At 44.2% G+C, this 16,508-nt stretch overlaps 1 protein-coding gene across 1 annotated transcript in view; it reads left to right on the top strand.

Moving 5' to 3' along the window:
• The first annotated feature begins 6,622 nt into the window (after positions 1 to 6,622).
• The window catches only part of CFAP58 (cilia and flagella associated protein 58), a 674,866-nt gene continuing 664,980 nt past the window's right edge, over positions 6,623 to 16,508 (top strand). The window contains exon 1 of the mRNA XM_086922755.1: positions 6,623 to 6,792. Within this exon, the coding sequence (XP_086778881.1) occupies positions 6,784 to 6,792 (9 nt within the window). The 5' untranslated portion in view covers positions 6,623 to 6,783. The remainder of the gene's footprint in view (positions 6,793 to 16,508) is intronic.

The following is a 16,508-nucleotide window of genomic DNA, read 5'->3' on the forward strand; positions in this document are numbered from 1 at the left end:
TTTTTGTGACTGTGGGTGGCTGTTCGCATTGCTTAGCATTCTGTCCATCATTTGTTCCTTTTGCTATTCAAAATAATGAGCACTGATAATGCATCTGCAGCAAAAAGAAAATGTGAATCTTATAGTGCATTTTATACAGAAGAAATGTGAGTTGCTTGAACCTATTTACAACCAGACCAACATCAAGAGTGAAAATGACAGTCAAGTGAATACAGTTAACATGAGCAATATCTTGATTATAGTTCAAATATATAAACGTGGCTTCTGCTGCGTGTAAATACAGCCTATTGCTAATATCTTTATAGATTAATAAATAATACATTTGCACACTCTTTCATATTTCATTACACAGGTGAACATTTTGATGAATAAATGTGTGGAGCACTACATTACGCGGCTACAGCAAATATGTCCATGGCCCAATCATGAGGTTGTTAGGAGAAGGAAAGTGAAGGAGGTCTAGAAAAGGCAACTGTAGAGGGCTGGTTTTGGGGCAGATATGCTAGGAGAAGCAAGCACCCATTGGGTGTCAGATACAAAGGAACATAGGTACCAGGAGCCGTTTCTTTTGCCATTTCACCGACCTTCTCACTCATTGCACATTTTACCAAGATTTTGTAGAGATAATGGTGCTACCACAGTTGTAAAATTTGCGATGTCAAGGCACGTAACCTGGGAGCCGCACAGTCCCCTTAATCATAAACATATGGGGGAACTTATTTTTCCAGACACAATCTTCATGGAGTAGCGGATAGCAGATAGCGGGCGCAGCCTGAGTCCAGGGGCTTCATTGCCGACACCGCCAAGAGTCAATATCGGCAAATTATTTGCGCCGCCCCCACGGGACTACACTACCAGGCGGGCTAAGCGGCGGCGCGCACTTTTGGACGGCAGAAGGGCGCCAGGAGGCGCATTTAACCAACACGCTCCCCGCGTCGCGAAACGCCGGGCGAAGCCCGGGCCAAGGGCGGGCCCGTTTAAGCCCGTTCAAGACCGGACTAGGCCGGGTCGGGCCACCCCCCTGATATTCATCACGCGACCTACCCCTTTGAGTACTTTGTTTATGTTCGTTATTGTAATTTGTTGTGGTTTCTGCGATGCCCCCTAAGGAAGCTAAGGGGAGAGTGGACACTGCAAACTTTACGGGAGCTATGGACCAATTTATCACAAGGATGAACTCTGTTGTTGATGAGGGTATCACTATAATGGAACGCCGCGTCTCTCAGGAATTGGCCATTGCAAGAAGGTCTTCTATGGGACACATTGCGAATGTGCGGACTCCTGTTAACTTAGGTGGAAATGTTCGTTTAGGTGCCTCACCAATCTTAGAACTCCCCATTCTACAGCTCCCCTCTTGTGACTTATCACAGACCTCACTAGATAATCAGTCTACAGCCTCAGAATCTTTGCTGTTATCTCCCCAAAAGTTGCCCATTGTGCCTAATGTAATGAAGGTACATAATGATAGACAACAGCGTGGGAAAGACCCGGGGGCAATTCCAAAAAATAAGCAAGGGCTTACAAATATTACATGTGGGAGGAAAAAGAAAGCCCCAAAAAGCATGAAAGAAATCCCAAACCCTCCTGAGCAGCCCTTTGTAAATTCCGCCCCGGGTCTAGCTGATCCTTCACTGCCTTGCGGGGCGCACCAGGTGGCAGGAGGTGTGCCGAGTCAAGGCGATCAGGGAGGGGGGACGGCGAATGAGCCAAATGCCATCTATGAAACTCTTAGAGCTCTTCTAGCTCAATTAAAGGTTAGATTGACTAACATTGAGGTCCACTTAAAACGGATTGAACGTGACCTCAAGGGAATAGTTGAACCCCCTTTAAGGGATAACACACCTACAGTTACTAAGCCATTAACCAAAACTCGTGGGAATAAGGCTCCAGCCGCAGCTGTCCAGAAGAACGTAGAAGTATTAAACACAGCCCACAAGGTTTTGCCATCACCTCCAGTTGTACCTCCTATCAAGGATACAGCATCTGTTAATATAAATAGGCCGCCCATATATAATATACCAGAAGATAGCATAGGTGGTGAGATCCCAATTGCCCATCCAAATATAGGGAAGAACATCTTACACTTACCTCCGGAGGTTTGTCCACTTGTGGTAATTTTGGCTGGGGTACCAGAGTTGGGCAAACGCGAGGTTGAAACCCCCACCAAATTGCGGAACAGGGTTGTACATTGGTTAAACGTGAACAGACCATTGCCCCCTCGCCTCTTTGCTAAAATACTTATGATCCGGAGGGTTCTGTGGGTCGGACACCTAGCCAAAAATATAAAGGGCGATTGTATCTTGATCAATTTTAACAACTCTAGAATTGTTGATTATATTTGTAATTGGAGTTACCCAAGTGCAGGTACAACTATTCACTCACTCCCACTGACTTATTTTTATCCCCCTGGTCATTTCACCTCCCAGACAGATGGTTGGTCACTGGTGCAGCGGCATAGGAGGGGACCACCTCAGGGGGGATGGCTTATGCCCTCCCTTCATTTAGAACCTATTTCCAACTACAACCGGTTTGACTGTTTGGAGTCAGTTGATTGACTCGATGCTGAAGCAAGAGTGTTGAATAGTCCTTCTCCCCCTCTGGGTGGTTGCTCTGCCAATTTATCTGTGTTACCACTAACCCCTGATCTCACAACTTCAGCCCTGGAACCTATGAGGATTACTAATATTGCCACCAGTCAAGATTCAAATGGTAATTCATGTCCCCTGATTACCGGTAATGCTCACATAGACAATCTTAAACTTGCTTCGTGGAATGTGGCAGGTCTGCGAAACAAGTTTTCACTCCCGGATTGGAATAACTTTATTGATGGGTATGACATATGTATGTTCCAGGAGACATGGTGCCTTGAACCTTTATATAAACAGGGGTTCTCTTGTTTTCATGTACCTGCTACCAAGGTTGGGCGAGGACGTCCCTCTGGAGGGCTTATGGTATGGGTATGGGTTGACCTTAACCTTAAGATCACTCATCATACTTGCTCATCTTCGGATATTATGAGACTATGCATTAGGGGCCCGATTGGTGCAACCACTTGGGAAATCTTTAATGTATATGCCAGAGGCACTCAAGGGGGGGCCAAATCATCCAATATTGCTATTTTATCCGATCTGTTAAAATTGTGTTCTCCTGACTCTTTAATTCTGGTTGCTGGGGACTTTAATTGTTCGTTTGAGCCCTTGGCAGCAGATGATATCCTTGGAGTGCACGAAGATGATGCTCGATGGGGCATCCCGCCCCTCTTGCTCAAGCCTGTGAGGTGTTGGTCCCAAGTTGTTATCCAATTGAACGCCCTCATGATAGAAACAGGATTAAGAGCTCTAAATGGTCGCACCATGTCCGATGTTCAGGGGCAAATACATATAATAGAGTAATGCATGAAAGCAGAATTGATTATATAATGGTGGTCAGGAGAGCATGGAAGTTAGTGGTGGACATGGTTATTATACCGTCAGTAGAGAGTGACCATAACACCCTATCCCTTACTTTATTGGATGTGTGGCAGAGAAACAAGCTTACTCCGTTAGATAGTGCGAGGTTATTAACCAAGAGAGTTGTACCATCTAACTGCAATAGATTCCTCAAGTGGCCCAAGTTTAGCTTAGATGAAACTAGATTAAGTGCACTGGATGGAATCCTCATCGAGCAGTCTCTAAGGCTTTCAGTGGCATGTAATGGTGCCGCTGGGCCTGTGGAGGCAGCTACCATTTATAATGATACTATAGATCAGATTGGCAAACTGTTCGTAGTTCCAGGAAAGAAGAGCCATATAACTGCCAAGCCAGTGCAGAAATGGTTTGACAGTAATTGCAGAATGAGGAAAAACAACTTAATTATTGCTATTAAATCTAGTAATTCAGTCACTGTCCGGTCGGCAAGACAGCTCTATAAACAAGCCATGATAACAGCTAAAAGGGAGTGGGAAGAATCTCACTGGGAAAGCCTCAGAGCTGCAAGTAAAACCAAGAACGGTGAGTTATTTTGGGCCCTAGTTAGAAGATCGAACAGCTGTGACACGGACCAAATCCCCAAACATATTACAGATACTGAATAGTTTGAGCACTTCAGTAAACTCTATGGGGGCGATGAACTGCCCGGAGCTCCAGGGCATTAGAGCGGTGCCCTGGCTACTGGTTCTGGAGGGGTCCCCGTAACTAGAGTTGATAAGAAAGAGGTGCTGGTGGCAATAGCTAAGATAGTACCTGCTAAAGCCCCAGGGTAGGACGGTGTACAAGGCGACCTTTTTAAAGTCAATCCTGAAGGCTGGGCCTCTTATTTTGTAAGCCTTACGAATGCTCTGTTGGAGGGGTCACCTGTCCCGAATTCATGGAAGGCGGCTGAAGTGATCCCCATTTACAAGAAGGGATCCAGGGTACTCTTGGAAAGGATTCTTTCCTGGGGTGATGAGAATAATATCATCTCACCTTATCAGGCAGGCTTTAGGGCCTGCACTGGCACGATAGACCAGGCTTTTAGACTGATACTGCTACATTGGAAGGTGGTCACCATTGGCAAAGGCGGTCTTTACTTGGCTTTTATCGATTTAAAGACCGCCTTTGACCTAGTTCCCCGAGACCGCCTTTGGCTGATCCTGGAGGAGATGGGGATCCCATTACCCATTGTGAATCTTTTGGCACGCATGCATGACGGCACTTATGCCCGTATTAGATGGGGATCACAGGAGCAAAAAACTGACAAAATCCCTGTGAACCGAGGGGTACGCCAGGGCTGCGTACTAGCCCCAACACTCTTCACGCTATTCGTGAATGGCGTAGTCTCTTTTCTGCTCGAAACTAATGCTGATGCCCCGGTCTTGGCAGGTGATAAAATCCCCGCACTTCTCTTTGCGGATGATACGTTGTTGGTATCAAAAACTCCCGCAGGGTTGCAGAAGCTACTGGACCGTTTCTGCCTGTTCTGTAAGCTTAGGGGCCTTGTAATAAATACTTCAAAAACCAAGCTCCTTTATTTTAACCCAAGTAGGTTGTCAAGATCCACCCTTTCCTTGGATGCGGTAAAAGAATTTGACTACTTGGGAATAAGAATTTCGGATAAAATGAAATGGCAGCCACCCATTGATAAAATGGCATTAAGCCACAAAAGGGTGGTTGGAGTATTAGGGAGGGAACATTGTGCATCCACCTGCAAGCCCATTGCCACTGCTTTGGATATCTACGCACAGAAAGCTGTAGGCTGCGCCCTCTATGGCGCAGAGCTCTGGGGGCTTTGAGTGTGCTGATGCTCTAGTTACTGCAGAGAACAAGTTTCTTAAGGAGCTGGTGTCGGTCCCGAGGGGTACTCCTACCAAACCACTCTTGTGTGATCTGGGTCGCCGCTCTATTAAGAATGTAGCCACTTTAAGGCCGCCTTTTATATTGGGCCTGGCTATGCCGGACCCCAGAGCTCTCAAGATATGTAGATGGCCTAAGAGAAGTCATGAATCTTCATGGTGCCCATAAAATTAGTTGGATTAGAAATATAAAGAAGCTCCTTCTTGCGACGGGCCTGCCAACTGATTGGGAGCCTGGGGTATCGCTATCCAAGGTTGAAACCAAGCGAGCCTATTGGTCAAGGGTTGATGATCAAGATCAGAGGGACCCAAACCTAGGTAGGCTGACTGAGGAGTTTCGACAGCATAAATTAAAGCCTCATCTGGAGACCTACCTAGATTTTATTAAGAAACCAAGAGACAGGTCCCTTTTCATCCAGTTTAGGTTGGGAACACTCCCCCTTCGTGATTATACCAGTAAGTGGAAGCCCCCGCACCAAACCTCTTCATACTGCCCTTTCTGTGAAGGTGTAATTGAAAGTATCCCTCATGTGTTTTTTGTATGCCCAGTCTACGCTAAACCTAGACATAAATGGCTTAAACCTGTGTGTCTGTTGCTTGGAACCAGGGACCACTCCACTGCACTCAGAATACTTAAGGCTGATGCTAGCACAACCTTAGTGTGTGGGGTGGCCAAATTTCTTAGTTGGGCCTGGTTGATTTGGCTGAAGGCTATCTAATGACCAAAGTTTTAGATGAATTTTCTATAATTATAAATCTACAAAAAGCTGCTAAAGTTTAATCTACTTTTAAATTATTTATTGTAACAAATGATTTTTATAATATTTTTTTTAAATGTATTGCAAATGAATTGTGATTTTATATCTTTTATGTGCTTTTATGATATCTTGTATATCGAAATAAAGCTTTAATGATGATAAACATTAAACAAATCAGAAGGAGCTGTGATGTAGCAGAGCTCATAAGGCACTCACGGTTGTTGCCAAGTATCTCATCGAGTCCAGATTTTTGCTTTGCATACTGAAACAATAAACACGAATACAAATCACAGAATGCAAAGCAATAAATAGCCTGGACTAGGTGAGATGCAGAAAGGTGGAATAAAGAAGAAAGTGATCTACAATATTAATGTCTTTGAGAAGCTGAGAGTGATTTTTTTCAAAAGTGTGACTGAATAAACACAAAACGCTCTGCATTCCAGGATGGCGGACTTTTATTTGAGCCCTTCTGGCAGACTGCCGGGAGAACCTTCAACTTGTGTCCTTTTTCTCTTTTGCCGGTCTTGCTGGCGCTGCAAGGAATGCGTGAAGGTGCAGAGCGGTTGCTAGGAGACCCAAAGGACGCTCTCCTTTACACAGCCTCTGCTCCGTTACCAATTCAAGGGGGATTCGAGCGGGCGGCCTGCCCACGGGCCGAAGAGAGAACAGGTGCAGTTTAAATGAGAAACGATAAACGCTAAGGGCGAAGCAATCGCAATGGACGAGGTGAGCATCCAGCGCACATTTTTCTAGGGAACATCTACACCTCGCCCCGCATCACCCACCACCAGCCACTTCGTAAACTCCCTCCCTTAATGATGGCAGCGGGGTAAAAACCAACAAGTAGTCTCGAAATGAAAAATATTTGTTCAGGAAACTCATATATTGGGCGGGGGCGATTTAAAGTGGATATCATCAAGGACGGCAGAGTCATGATCGGCAGCGTCAGAGAGCGAATGTCAATTAAAATATGATGTGCTGGTACACTTGCATTATTTTGGATAAAGTCTGACTTAGAATTTGTCAACAACGATACGTGCGATTTTAAAGATATTTTTGATTGCCTTATTCGTCACAAACAAACAATTTTAATTACCCAGGGAGTTAATTTAGGCACCGGTTACAGAGATCTAGCTGTATTCATTACCTTTCAGGCTGAAATATTGGTATGGTGGAATGGATTAGGGGGTAGTGAGCCTGCTGCAGATAGCAGTATGCGACCCGCATATCACACATTAAATCAATACACATTTGAAACACTATTTGATTTTTCCAAGGTTGATACTAGGTGTCAGTCGTGTTGGGTAGTAGAAAACATGTATTATTCATTTGACAAATACATTTCCTCTTGTATTATGTGTTACATAACTGTCTCCGATTACGCACATGAGGGTGAGGAAGTAAAATACTCTCTAGGTTATATGTTGACCAACTCGTCAAGTTACTTCATAGAGTGTATCTTTGGTTCCTCTGATGGGTGTGCTACAGTAAAGTTATAATTAAATAATAATGACTAATTTGTGGCTTGAATAATTTGCATTTGAAACAAATGTGCTGTTCTCAACAGAACCATGTTTTCCTAATTTGGCCTGATTAGGCACTTACTCTATTTTGAAATTCAAAACGTCATCATATTTTTATTCTTAGTGTCTTCACACGCGGCAAAATTTGCACTGAAACCTTATTGAATCTTTCATAATAAGATGTTGCTCTTTGTAAGCTTTAAAGGAAGCTTTCCTCTCAAAATGTTGCTGTTAAAGGTTCTTCCTGTTTTCTCTGGTTGAAGCTAAATGAGCCAATTCATGTTATATGTGTGTCATTGTCAGTGTGTTCTGCGTAACATGATTTTTACAGTCACATTTATATTAGGGCAAATGGGGACTAATTATTATTCATTTAAGGGGTGATATTAGGTATTGTTGTATTTAATTCTGTATTTAGGTTTACTGAGCAACTGCATATTTTTGCTCAACTCATGCTGACTGTATGATATTACTGTATATTTTGAAATTGTGGAGAGCGGACTTGCACAGCTGAGTAAGACCAGATTTAAACTTGTAGTGATTTGTGGCGTGCTGCCTGGGATAAACGCTGTCTGTTCCTGAACAGCGTGGTACAGTGAAACTAATACAAAGCTCCCCCCACTTGGAAGAAGGCTCCCTGGTGCACAGCGCAAAGACACACAGAATGTCTTATGAATAGTTCATCAAGTTAAATCCAAATGTTAAATCCAATACTCAGAGAGGTTCCATAGTTATTTAATTCATATCAACTCAACAGTTCATCAATGCTTGAAGAAACGTATGTATCATCCAACTTAAAGAGTCATCCAGCAATTAATCCTTCCAATGCATTTCGGGCAAAAGACTAGCCCTTCCTCAGAGGACAGCTCTACAAACATAAAAGAAAATATCATGGTATCATAGAGATTCAACTACTTCTCACTATTACACCAACAAGATCTAAACATGGTGCAGCAAACCTCATGCGTGTAAATTAAAAGTCTAATCAAAAACCCATGAAGAATCAAACTGACTTCTACCAACAGTGAGAGGCCAGAATGTGTCTCTTTGCGCTGTGCACCAGGGAGCCTTCTTCCAAGTGGGGGGAGCTTTGTATTAATTACTGTATATTTTATCATAATAGGGGGCTCATTTTGGAGGTGAATCACAGTCATTTGGAGTAGGTTGCCTGATTCTTAGAGCAGATCCATGCCGCTTTGTATCGTGCTGAGGACGTATGATAAGTTTAACCATTTTCTTAAGGCAAAACCTTTGTTATGCAGCTTTGTAGAGCGCACTATTACCTGAGAGAGTATCTTGGCGCTGAGCAGATGTGAGTCTAGCTAAACCTAGGGCCTAGTTGGACTACTCAAAAAGGTAGGTCTTCTGCTTCTTATGGTATTCAAGAAGTGAGACGGGGTGGGTAGCAGGAGGTGGGTCCACACTTTAGGAGCAATGTAGGAAAAGACTTGTCCACAAGATCTGATTTTTCGTGTGCATGAGATTTGTGAAAGTAAGCGTCCGGACAAGCAGAGGTGTCTTGAAGGTTTGTGAAAGTAGATGCTATTGTTGAGGTATGCTGGGCCAGTGTTATGTAGTGTCTTGAAAGTTTGGGTGAGGAGTTTGAATTGTTTTCGTTTGTGAATGGGGAGCCAGTGGAGCTCCTTTAGTTGTGGTGTGGTGCAAGTGTGGGGTGGGAGGTTGTCAGTGATAGAGCGATTTTGACCACTGAGTTCTGAATCGTCTGCAGAGCTCTGGTGAGTTTATTATTGAACATTGCATAGAAGGTGTTCCTGTAGGCCAGCTTTCTTGTGATCAGGGTGTCCATGACAGTTTTCGAGGTGCTGATGGGGAGCCATTTGAAAATCATCCTCAGCATCTTTAGGGTCCTCAGGATATGAAAGCATCAGGTGGTGATGGTTTTGAGTAGAGCGGTCATGTCAAGATTGGTGCCAGTGACAATCCCAAAGTTCTTGGCGGGGGTATAGCTGTTGAACCTAGCTCTGTTTGCCACCAGGTGGAGTCCCACAGTGAAGTGTTCTTTCCAAAGATCACAATTTTGGTCTTGTTAGCTTCAGACAGTTGGTCTTCTTCTAGTGGGTGATTTCAGTCATGCAGACATTCAACTTGATCCAGGTAATGGGTGTCTTGTCTGTGATAAGAGAATGAGTTGTGTGTAGGAGAGGATCCTTGGTTTGCTTTTGGCTTTTTAACAATATAAAAGACCTAAGCCCTGGAGGAGCTCACACATCCTGTGAGCCTAATCGCAGACTAGGAGCCTTCAACTCCCAACTACCGCACCTTGCCACATGTGATGTTGTCACACTACACATCATGTGGGCCAATACACTGGAAGTGCAGCATCTGCCTGGCTTCAAATACCGAGCAGCTGCTCCCCTTGCCGTACCAGAAGCTGGGAGTGGACTTGCTCAGGTAGAACTACACAATGGGCCTTTTGACATAGAAAGTGATTGTTGTGTGTCCCCGCTGGGGGCCGCCTGAGTTGGGGGCCAACCAGAGTCTTGGAACATGTTAGTACACTGGCTCTTGACCTTGTCTGCACGTTTCAACGTACTACTTAGTGGCATATTAGAGACTGAATGCGTACAACACAATATTAATGAAAATGTGTTTGCTATTGTACCGCTCATTCCTCAGCGGCACAATTTCATTTGGGATCAGATTTAAACCTAAATAAACACGTCACTCATCCTCAAATATAATTATATGAACTACCTTCTGAACAGTCAATGACGACACCCTTTCCAGTGTCAGTGTATGCCCGGTTTCTAGCACCATATGTAACGAACCAACAATAGGGGCAATATGATATGGAGGCAATCTCAAGCCTTGCAGCGTGTTTCTGCACTGGTCCCTGACCTTTGTGCACATCTTTCCCTGCTACTAAGCTCTATATTAGAGAGAGAATATGTATACTGCAATAATAATGCATGCATGTCAGTTGTACCTCTAATTCCCCAATGGTACAATGTGGGTTGGGGTTACATTTTACTCAAACAATCACTACGCTCACCCAAACTGATATTGATACATAATAGTTGTCTGACAGCTATTAGCCACACCAGTTGCAGTGACAGTTGTGTTTCCTGTTACTAACAACATATATAACGAGTAATGTCACAATGGGTATGGGATATCGGGTATTGGCGACCGCTGAGGTGATTCGAATGCAGCGGACCAGACACAATGAGAAACTAGAAGATGACAAACAGGCCTGGAGAGCAATGGTCGCAGAGCTGGTAGACTGGGGAACAGACTGAGCAGATAGAGAAGTAGCAGGGGGTGTATACACTCAGGACTGGAGACAGACAATACCGAGAAGATGAGAGAGGCAGGTTAGCACAGTACTTCTGGAAGGGGTAAAGAAGGAGCAGAGGTGCTTGGTACATCAAGGTACATCAAAAGGGAGTGTACACCAAACACGGAAGGGGGGTAGGGGGAGAGTTGTGTTGAGGGAAAGGGGGTTGTGAGGGAGGTAGACTGTCTGATCTGCAGCACAGAAGCAAGGGGGCATGCGCCATAGCAGGGCATTGTTCATGATCAAGGCATCATGTATGAGATCCAGGGGGGGAGACGCCCGAATACAGATTGAACTTGATGCTGTTGTACTTGGGCTACGGCTGATTTTATTTGGAATTTGAACAATCAGTAATGTATGCCCATGCTGTGGTATATGCCGAAATTTGTGATGCTTGTTTTGAATAAAAGATTAATAAAGACATATTAAAAAAGATAAATATAACGAGTCTACCAACATCCTAAGCTCAACCCTTGCTATCTGGACGATATGTCTCCTGCACCCAGAGTCCATAGTGGTGATGAGGGCAGTTTCCAAGCTTTGATTGGGTCTGAAACCACCCTGACAAAGGTCATGCTTCTTGCTGCATTTGATAATTCATGTTTGCATTTAACTGAGCTTCATGCCAATTCCCTGTGTATGAGATTGTTTTGGCTGTTTACCTAATAAAATATGCTCATGTGGCTAACCTTTGTGGCCAGGTGGGAGTTTCCAAGTAGTCTTCAATGACAGTAGTTTTCAATGACTCTTCACCCCCCCCCCAAAAGCCATGACACTATAGGAATTACTTATGGTCCTTTAAAATACACATTTTGATATGGGTGCTCGTTGGGAGAAAAGTCTGTAATCCCCCATACCCTGTACAGACCTCTACGCCATATGGCGTGCAGTGAATGTGCAGTGATGTCACAGCATATGTTCTGTTTTTGGCTTTTCACACCATGTTACAGTTGCCATGATTATTGGGGTGCTGACATGCAGTTCAATTGCAGCATATACATATTTGCTGGAGTTGGAGCGCTGGTGGTTCCCTCTCTCATTCAACACTGCCCACAAGACTTCCACCAAAACTACAATTTCAACTACTGTAAATCCTTTCACTGGGAGTTGACAACCGTCCTATTTTTGCAGGTTTTTCTTGCATTTGGATGGTTTGTCCCACTGCTGGCAATTAGACGGTGTGTACCCAGCTTTAGGAATCCCAGGCCAAACCCCATGAATAACTAATCCCATCCCAGGGAGTTGAATGCTTTCTCTATGTCAAGCGACACTGCAACCCGAGTTGGAGCATCTGATGGGGTGCCCTGCAGAAGGCGCAAGATGCAAGACACATTCAGGAAAGTGCTGCGGCCCGGGATGAACCCACTTTGGTCAGGGTGGACCCGTGACTATATGATGGAAAGGAGGTGATTTGCCAGGATCCTGCCCAGGATTTTGCAATCGAGGTTGAGCAGGGAGAGTGGTCGGTAGGAACGGATGTCTAGGGGATCCCTACCATGTTTGGGTAAGACAACTATGAGGGCCTCACTGAGCGAGTCTGACATACAACCCTGCTCCCTGGCACAATACACAGGAACATGCCAGTGTGTTATTTCCCGATAACAATGTGTTAAACAATAGGGAGAACGCAAAGTGACCGTTCTAGAAACCCAATCTATTTGAGGATTATGTTTTTGAAGCCATGGAATCCCTAAGGTAGCTCCGAAATTAGGGGTATCGATTCAGTCAAATGATATCGTCTCTAAATGGCCGTTATCACACGTTAAAATAATGTCAGGAGTGTGATACAAGATCATGCCAGATGATAATTCTGACCCATCCACTGCCCTGAATTTTTCAGGATGTTTCTTGGGCACAAATTCCAGTCCCAATGCCTTGGCCATAGTGATGTCTCAAAAATTCCCTGTTGCCCCTGAATCCAATAAGATTGCCATGGTATGTCTTAACTGAGATGGTAACAGAAACACTACATTAATAGAGATTGGTTTTGGTATCGGGCCCATGTATTCGCCAAATTTTGAGAGGTCTTAGAGACCGAAGGACTTGACAGAGCGACCTCACTACTCCCCAAGTCAATTAGTTTTCCGACTGTACTGACCTACCACTTCTTCCCGCAGTGTCTTTCAGGGAAAGTTTAGGCTTGGCAGGACATTCTTTTGCGAAATGACCCCCTTTCCCGCAGTATTAGCAAAGGTTACATTTTCTGTGTTTATCTTTTTCTTCAGAGGACAAAGGGCCCCGAATTCTTCCTATTTGCATAGGCTCACTGGTTTCTCTGGGTTCCTTCTTCTCGCTTCGAGTTAAGAAAAGCCTAGAATATTCCCCTTTGGTCTTATCTCCTTTTCTCTCTGTTAGACAATGATCTAGTTTAAAAACTAGATCCATGAATGCAGAACAATCTTCAGGGGGGTCCATAATCTGGGATAGGATATCTTTAAGTTCGTCTTTGAGCCCCCTGTAATACAGAGAAGTTCTCTTCCCCTCAGGCCACTGAGTCTCAGTGACCAGCCTATTAAAAGTGGTAATATAGGTTAACAAAACTATAGTCCCTTGTTTGAGATTTAATAACTCATTATCGCTAGCTTGCATATACGAATGTCTAGCAAACAGGCTCTTCATTCTGTCTTTAAACAATGTCAAGTTGTATGATATGGGGTCATCGTTTTCTACTAAAGTTACAGCCTTCAAGGCCGCATTACCACTTAGATAGGAAATAATAAACGCCACCTTGGCAGCGTCATCCGGAAATGAAGCCGCTCTACAGAGAATCTGTAGATGACATTGATTCATGAATACCCCGTATTTACTACTGTCTCCATTGAATCTTTCGGGCATGGCAAGAGGTGTCTGGGGAGGTGTAACTACTGTGACGTTAACAGGTGACGGAGTAGTCCGGGAGGGACCAACAGTGGAGGTTAATGGAATTTGAAAGTGGGCAGGTTGTATGTAACTACGTTTGAATCTAGGAGTAGTGTCAGGTACTTTACTCTCCATTTGTTTTTTGTGTTTTTAGGATAGTAATTTCAGAGACTAGGCTTTGATTTTCTCCCTTAACCAATTTTAATTCAGTTTGTAAATTCACTGCTGCTGCAGATAGCTCTCTCATAGTGCTTTCTGCAGACTCGCCCATTAGATTCTCATCCATCCCAACTCTTCGCTCAGGGGGATGTGTTAAACGTGGGCTTGGCTTTCTGTTGGGCTTTCAGGTTGATCCAGGCAGAAATCTTATTCCCCGGGAGCGAAGCTAATGTCTCAACCTTTCCCAAGGTACCACCCTCTCTGTGTCATCAAAGAACACAACAGAGAAGGCGATTTACCCTAAAAAATGAAGAGACCAAGAGTTGATTTTCAGCCAGCTGAAGAGATGACCAGGGCAGGGGATCATCAGGATAGCTGTATAGCAAAACAGAACATGAACAAAATGTAATCAATAACGTTTTTTCCTAAACAATAGATGTCAGTCAGTCAGAATATCTTTATTCGGCTTATTTAAAAGCCATACAAAGAGAGAAAAAAAGATAAAATACATTTCATACAAAATTTTTCCTATTTACACAAAAAACATTAAATGTAGACAACAAGTTTAAAAAATGTAACAAACAATTAAGTGTTGCGTTTGAACATAGACATAAATGATAAAAACATTTACTCTGAGACTAATCTTGACAGACAGCTTTCACCCTTGAACCGGCTACCAGAAAATTAGCAATGCAAAAAGTAATGTGGGGATTGGGCAGTAATTGTAAAAAGAGCAGAGCCGGTCTCACTTGAGTGAAGCCGGCCTCTTTAAGAATAGGCAACAAATATTTTTTCCTTGGCTCTGAGTACAACCCACAAAACATGACAAAATGCATTGTATCTTGCACTGAAAACTGGTCGCAGCTACAGGGCAGGGCTTGTTCTGGCTTCTGCCAATTATAAAAAGAGCCTAAATAAAAATGTAACAAATTGAATCTGAATTTGGTTAAAAGGAACCTATGGAAGGGGATTGTGACAAAGCCAAGATAGGGTGCAAGTGATAACGAGTTAACCAATAAACAATGATCCCTCACTGCCGGTTTTACCAATTCGCGTTCTTCGCGGCATGCTTCCTTCCTTACCATGAAAGACTTTTTCACAGAATCAATGTCTTGGATCCTAATATTCTCAGGGGAGGTAAAAAGCTCCGGGCGGCCTAGGTATGAGAAAGCCCTGGCCAAATAAGCCAGCCAAGGAATCTTGTTGGATTTATCCAGGGACAGAACGTCAGACATAATCTTGTGATTTAATGGGAGTTCTTCATTCATCCACATTTTTAGCCAAAAAATCAAGGGGGCCATACTCAGCTTATCAGAGAGAAACTGTAGGCCCACTTCTTTATGAATGGAATAGGTTGGGGTCGACTGGGGTACAGAAAGTAGGGTTCTGATAAATCTATTCTCCGCTCTCTGAATAGCTTCCACATTTACATATCCCCACAATGCGGAACCATATAGCGCAATAGCCACAGATTTACTATTATAGATTTTTAGTATAGCTTCCATAGGCCTAGCCCCTAGCCTACCAGCGAAACCCAGGAGTGCTGATGATGATCTAATAACAGCCAACCTCTTGGCTCTTACCTGCGGAACCCAGGACCCTTTCTGATCGAACAATACGCCTAAGTAGGGAAATGTAGATACCCTGGAAACCTTGTCCCCCCTGCATGTGAATGTTTTATTTCTCTTTTTGCGACACTCTTGGCCTACCACCATTGTGTGTGACTTGGTTACGTTTATCTTCAGATCCAGTTGCTCCATAAACGAACCAAAGGCATTCAAAAGGCGCTGGAGGCCAACACCCGTGCGAGCGATCAGCACGGCGTCATCCGCATACAGGAGCGCCGGGATCTTAATCGCTCCTACACGCGGGACGTCGGCTTCCTGCCCACCTAGATGTGCGCCCAGGCCATTGATATAGATGGTGAAGAGCAGGGGGGCTAAAATGCAGCCCTGCCACACCCCCCTTAATGATCTAAAGAGAGGGGTACGCCTACCCTCGTTTGTTACGCGTACACTTGAAAAGAGTTCTTGGTGCAGGGTGGCTATAAAGGTAACCAATGCCTCATCAATACCCATCTCCAACAAGATGGACCACAACTTTGTCCTATTGACCAGGTCAAAAGCCGAGGAGAGGTCCATGAATGCAAGATACACGGACCCCTCCTTGGCCACAGTGTATTTGGAGATGAGCAAATGTAAGTTGGCGCACTGTTCGATAGTCCCTTTTCTTTCCCTAAAGCCGTATTGGATTTCGGACAACCCGCCACAGCTCTCAACATTCTCCCTCAATCTGGATAAGAGAACTCTACCTAGAATTTTTACAGATGAGTCCAGAAGGGATATAGGCCTATAACAACCTGGATCATCCCGCTGGCCTTTTTTAAAAATAGGGACAATAGTAGAAGTGTCCCATGAGGCAGGTGCAGAGTTACCATTGACTGCATTGAACACGTTTGCCAAAACCTCAGCCCACAATTTTGGTGAATACATGAAAAAGTCGGCGGGAACACCGTCAGGGCCAGGTGCCTTATGCTTTGAAGTGGCCAAAATGGCTTTTTCCACCTCATGTCGGTTAAAGAGGATGGGGCGGGTGGCTGAGAT

Source organism: Lissotriton vulgaris, chromosome 5, assembly GCF_964263255.1.
Source record: "Lissotriton vulgaris chromosome 5, aLisVul1.2, whole genome shotgun sequence".
In the NCBI taxonomy this organism is placed as follows: domain Eukaryota; kingdom Metazoa; phylum Chordata; class Amphibia; order Caudata; family Salamandridae; genus Lissotriton; species Lissotriton vulgaris.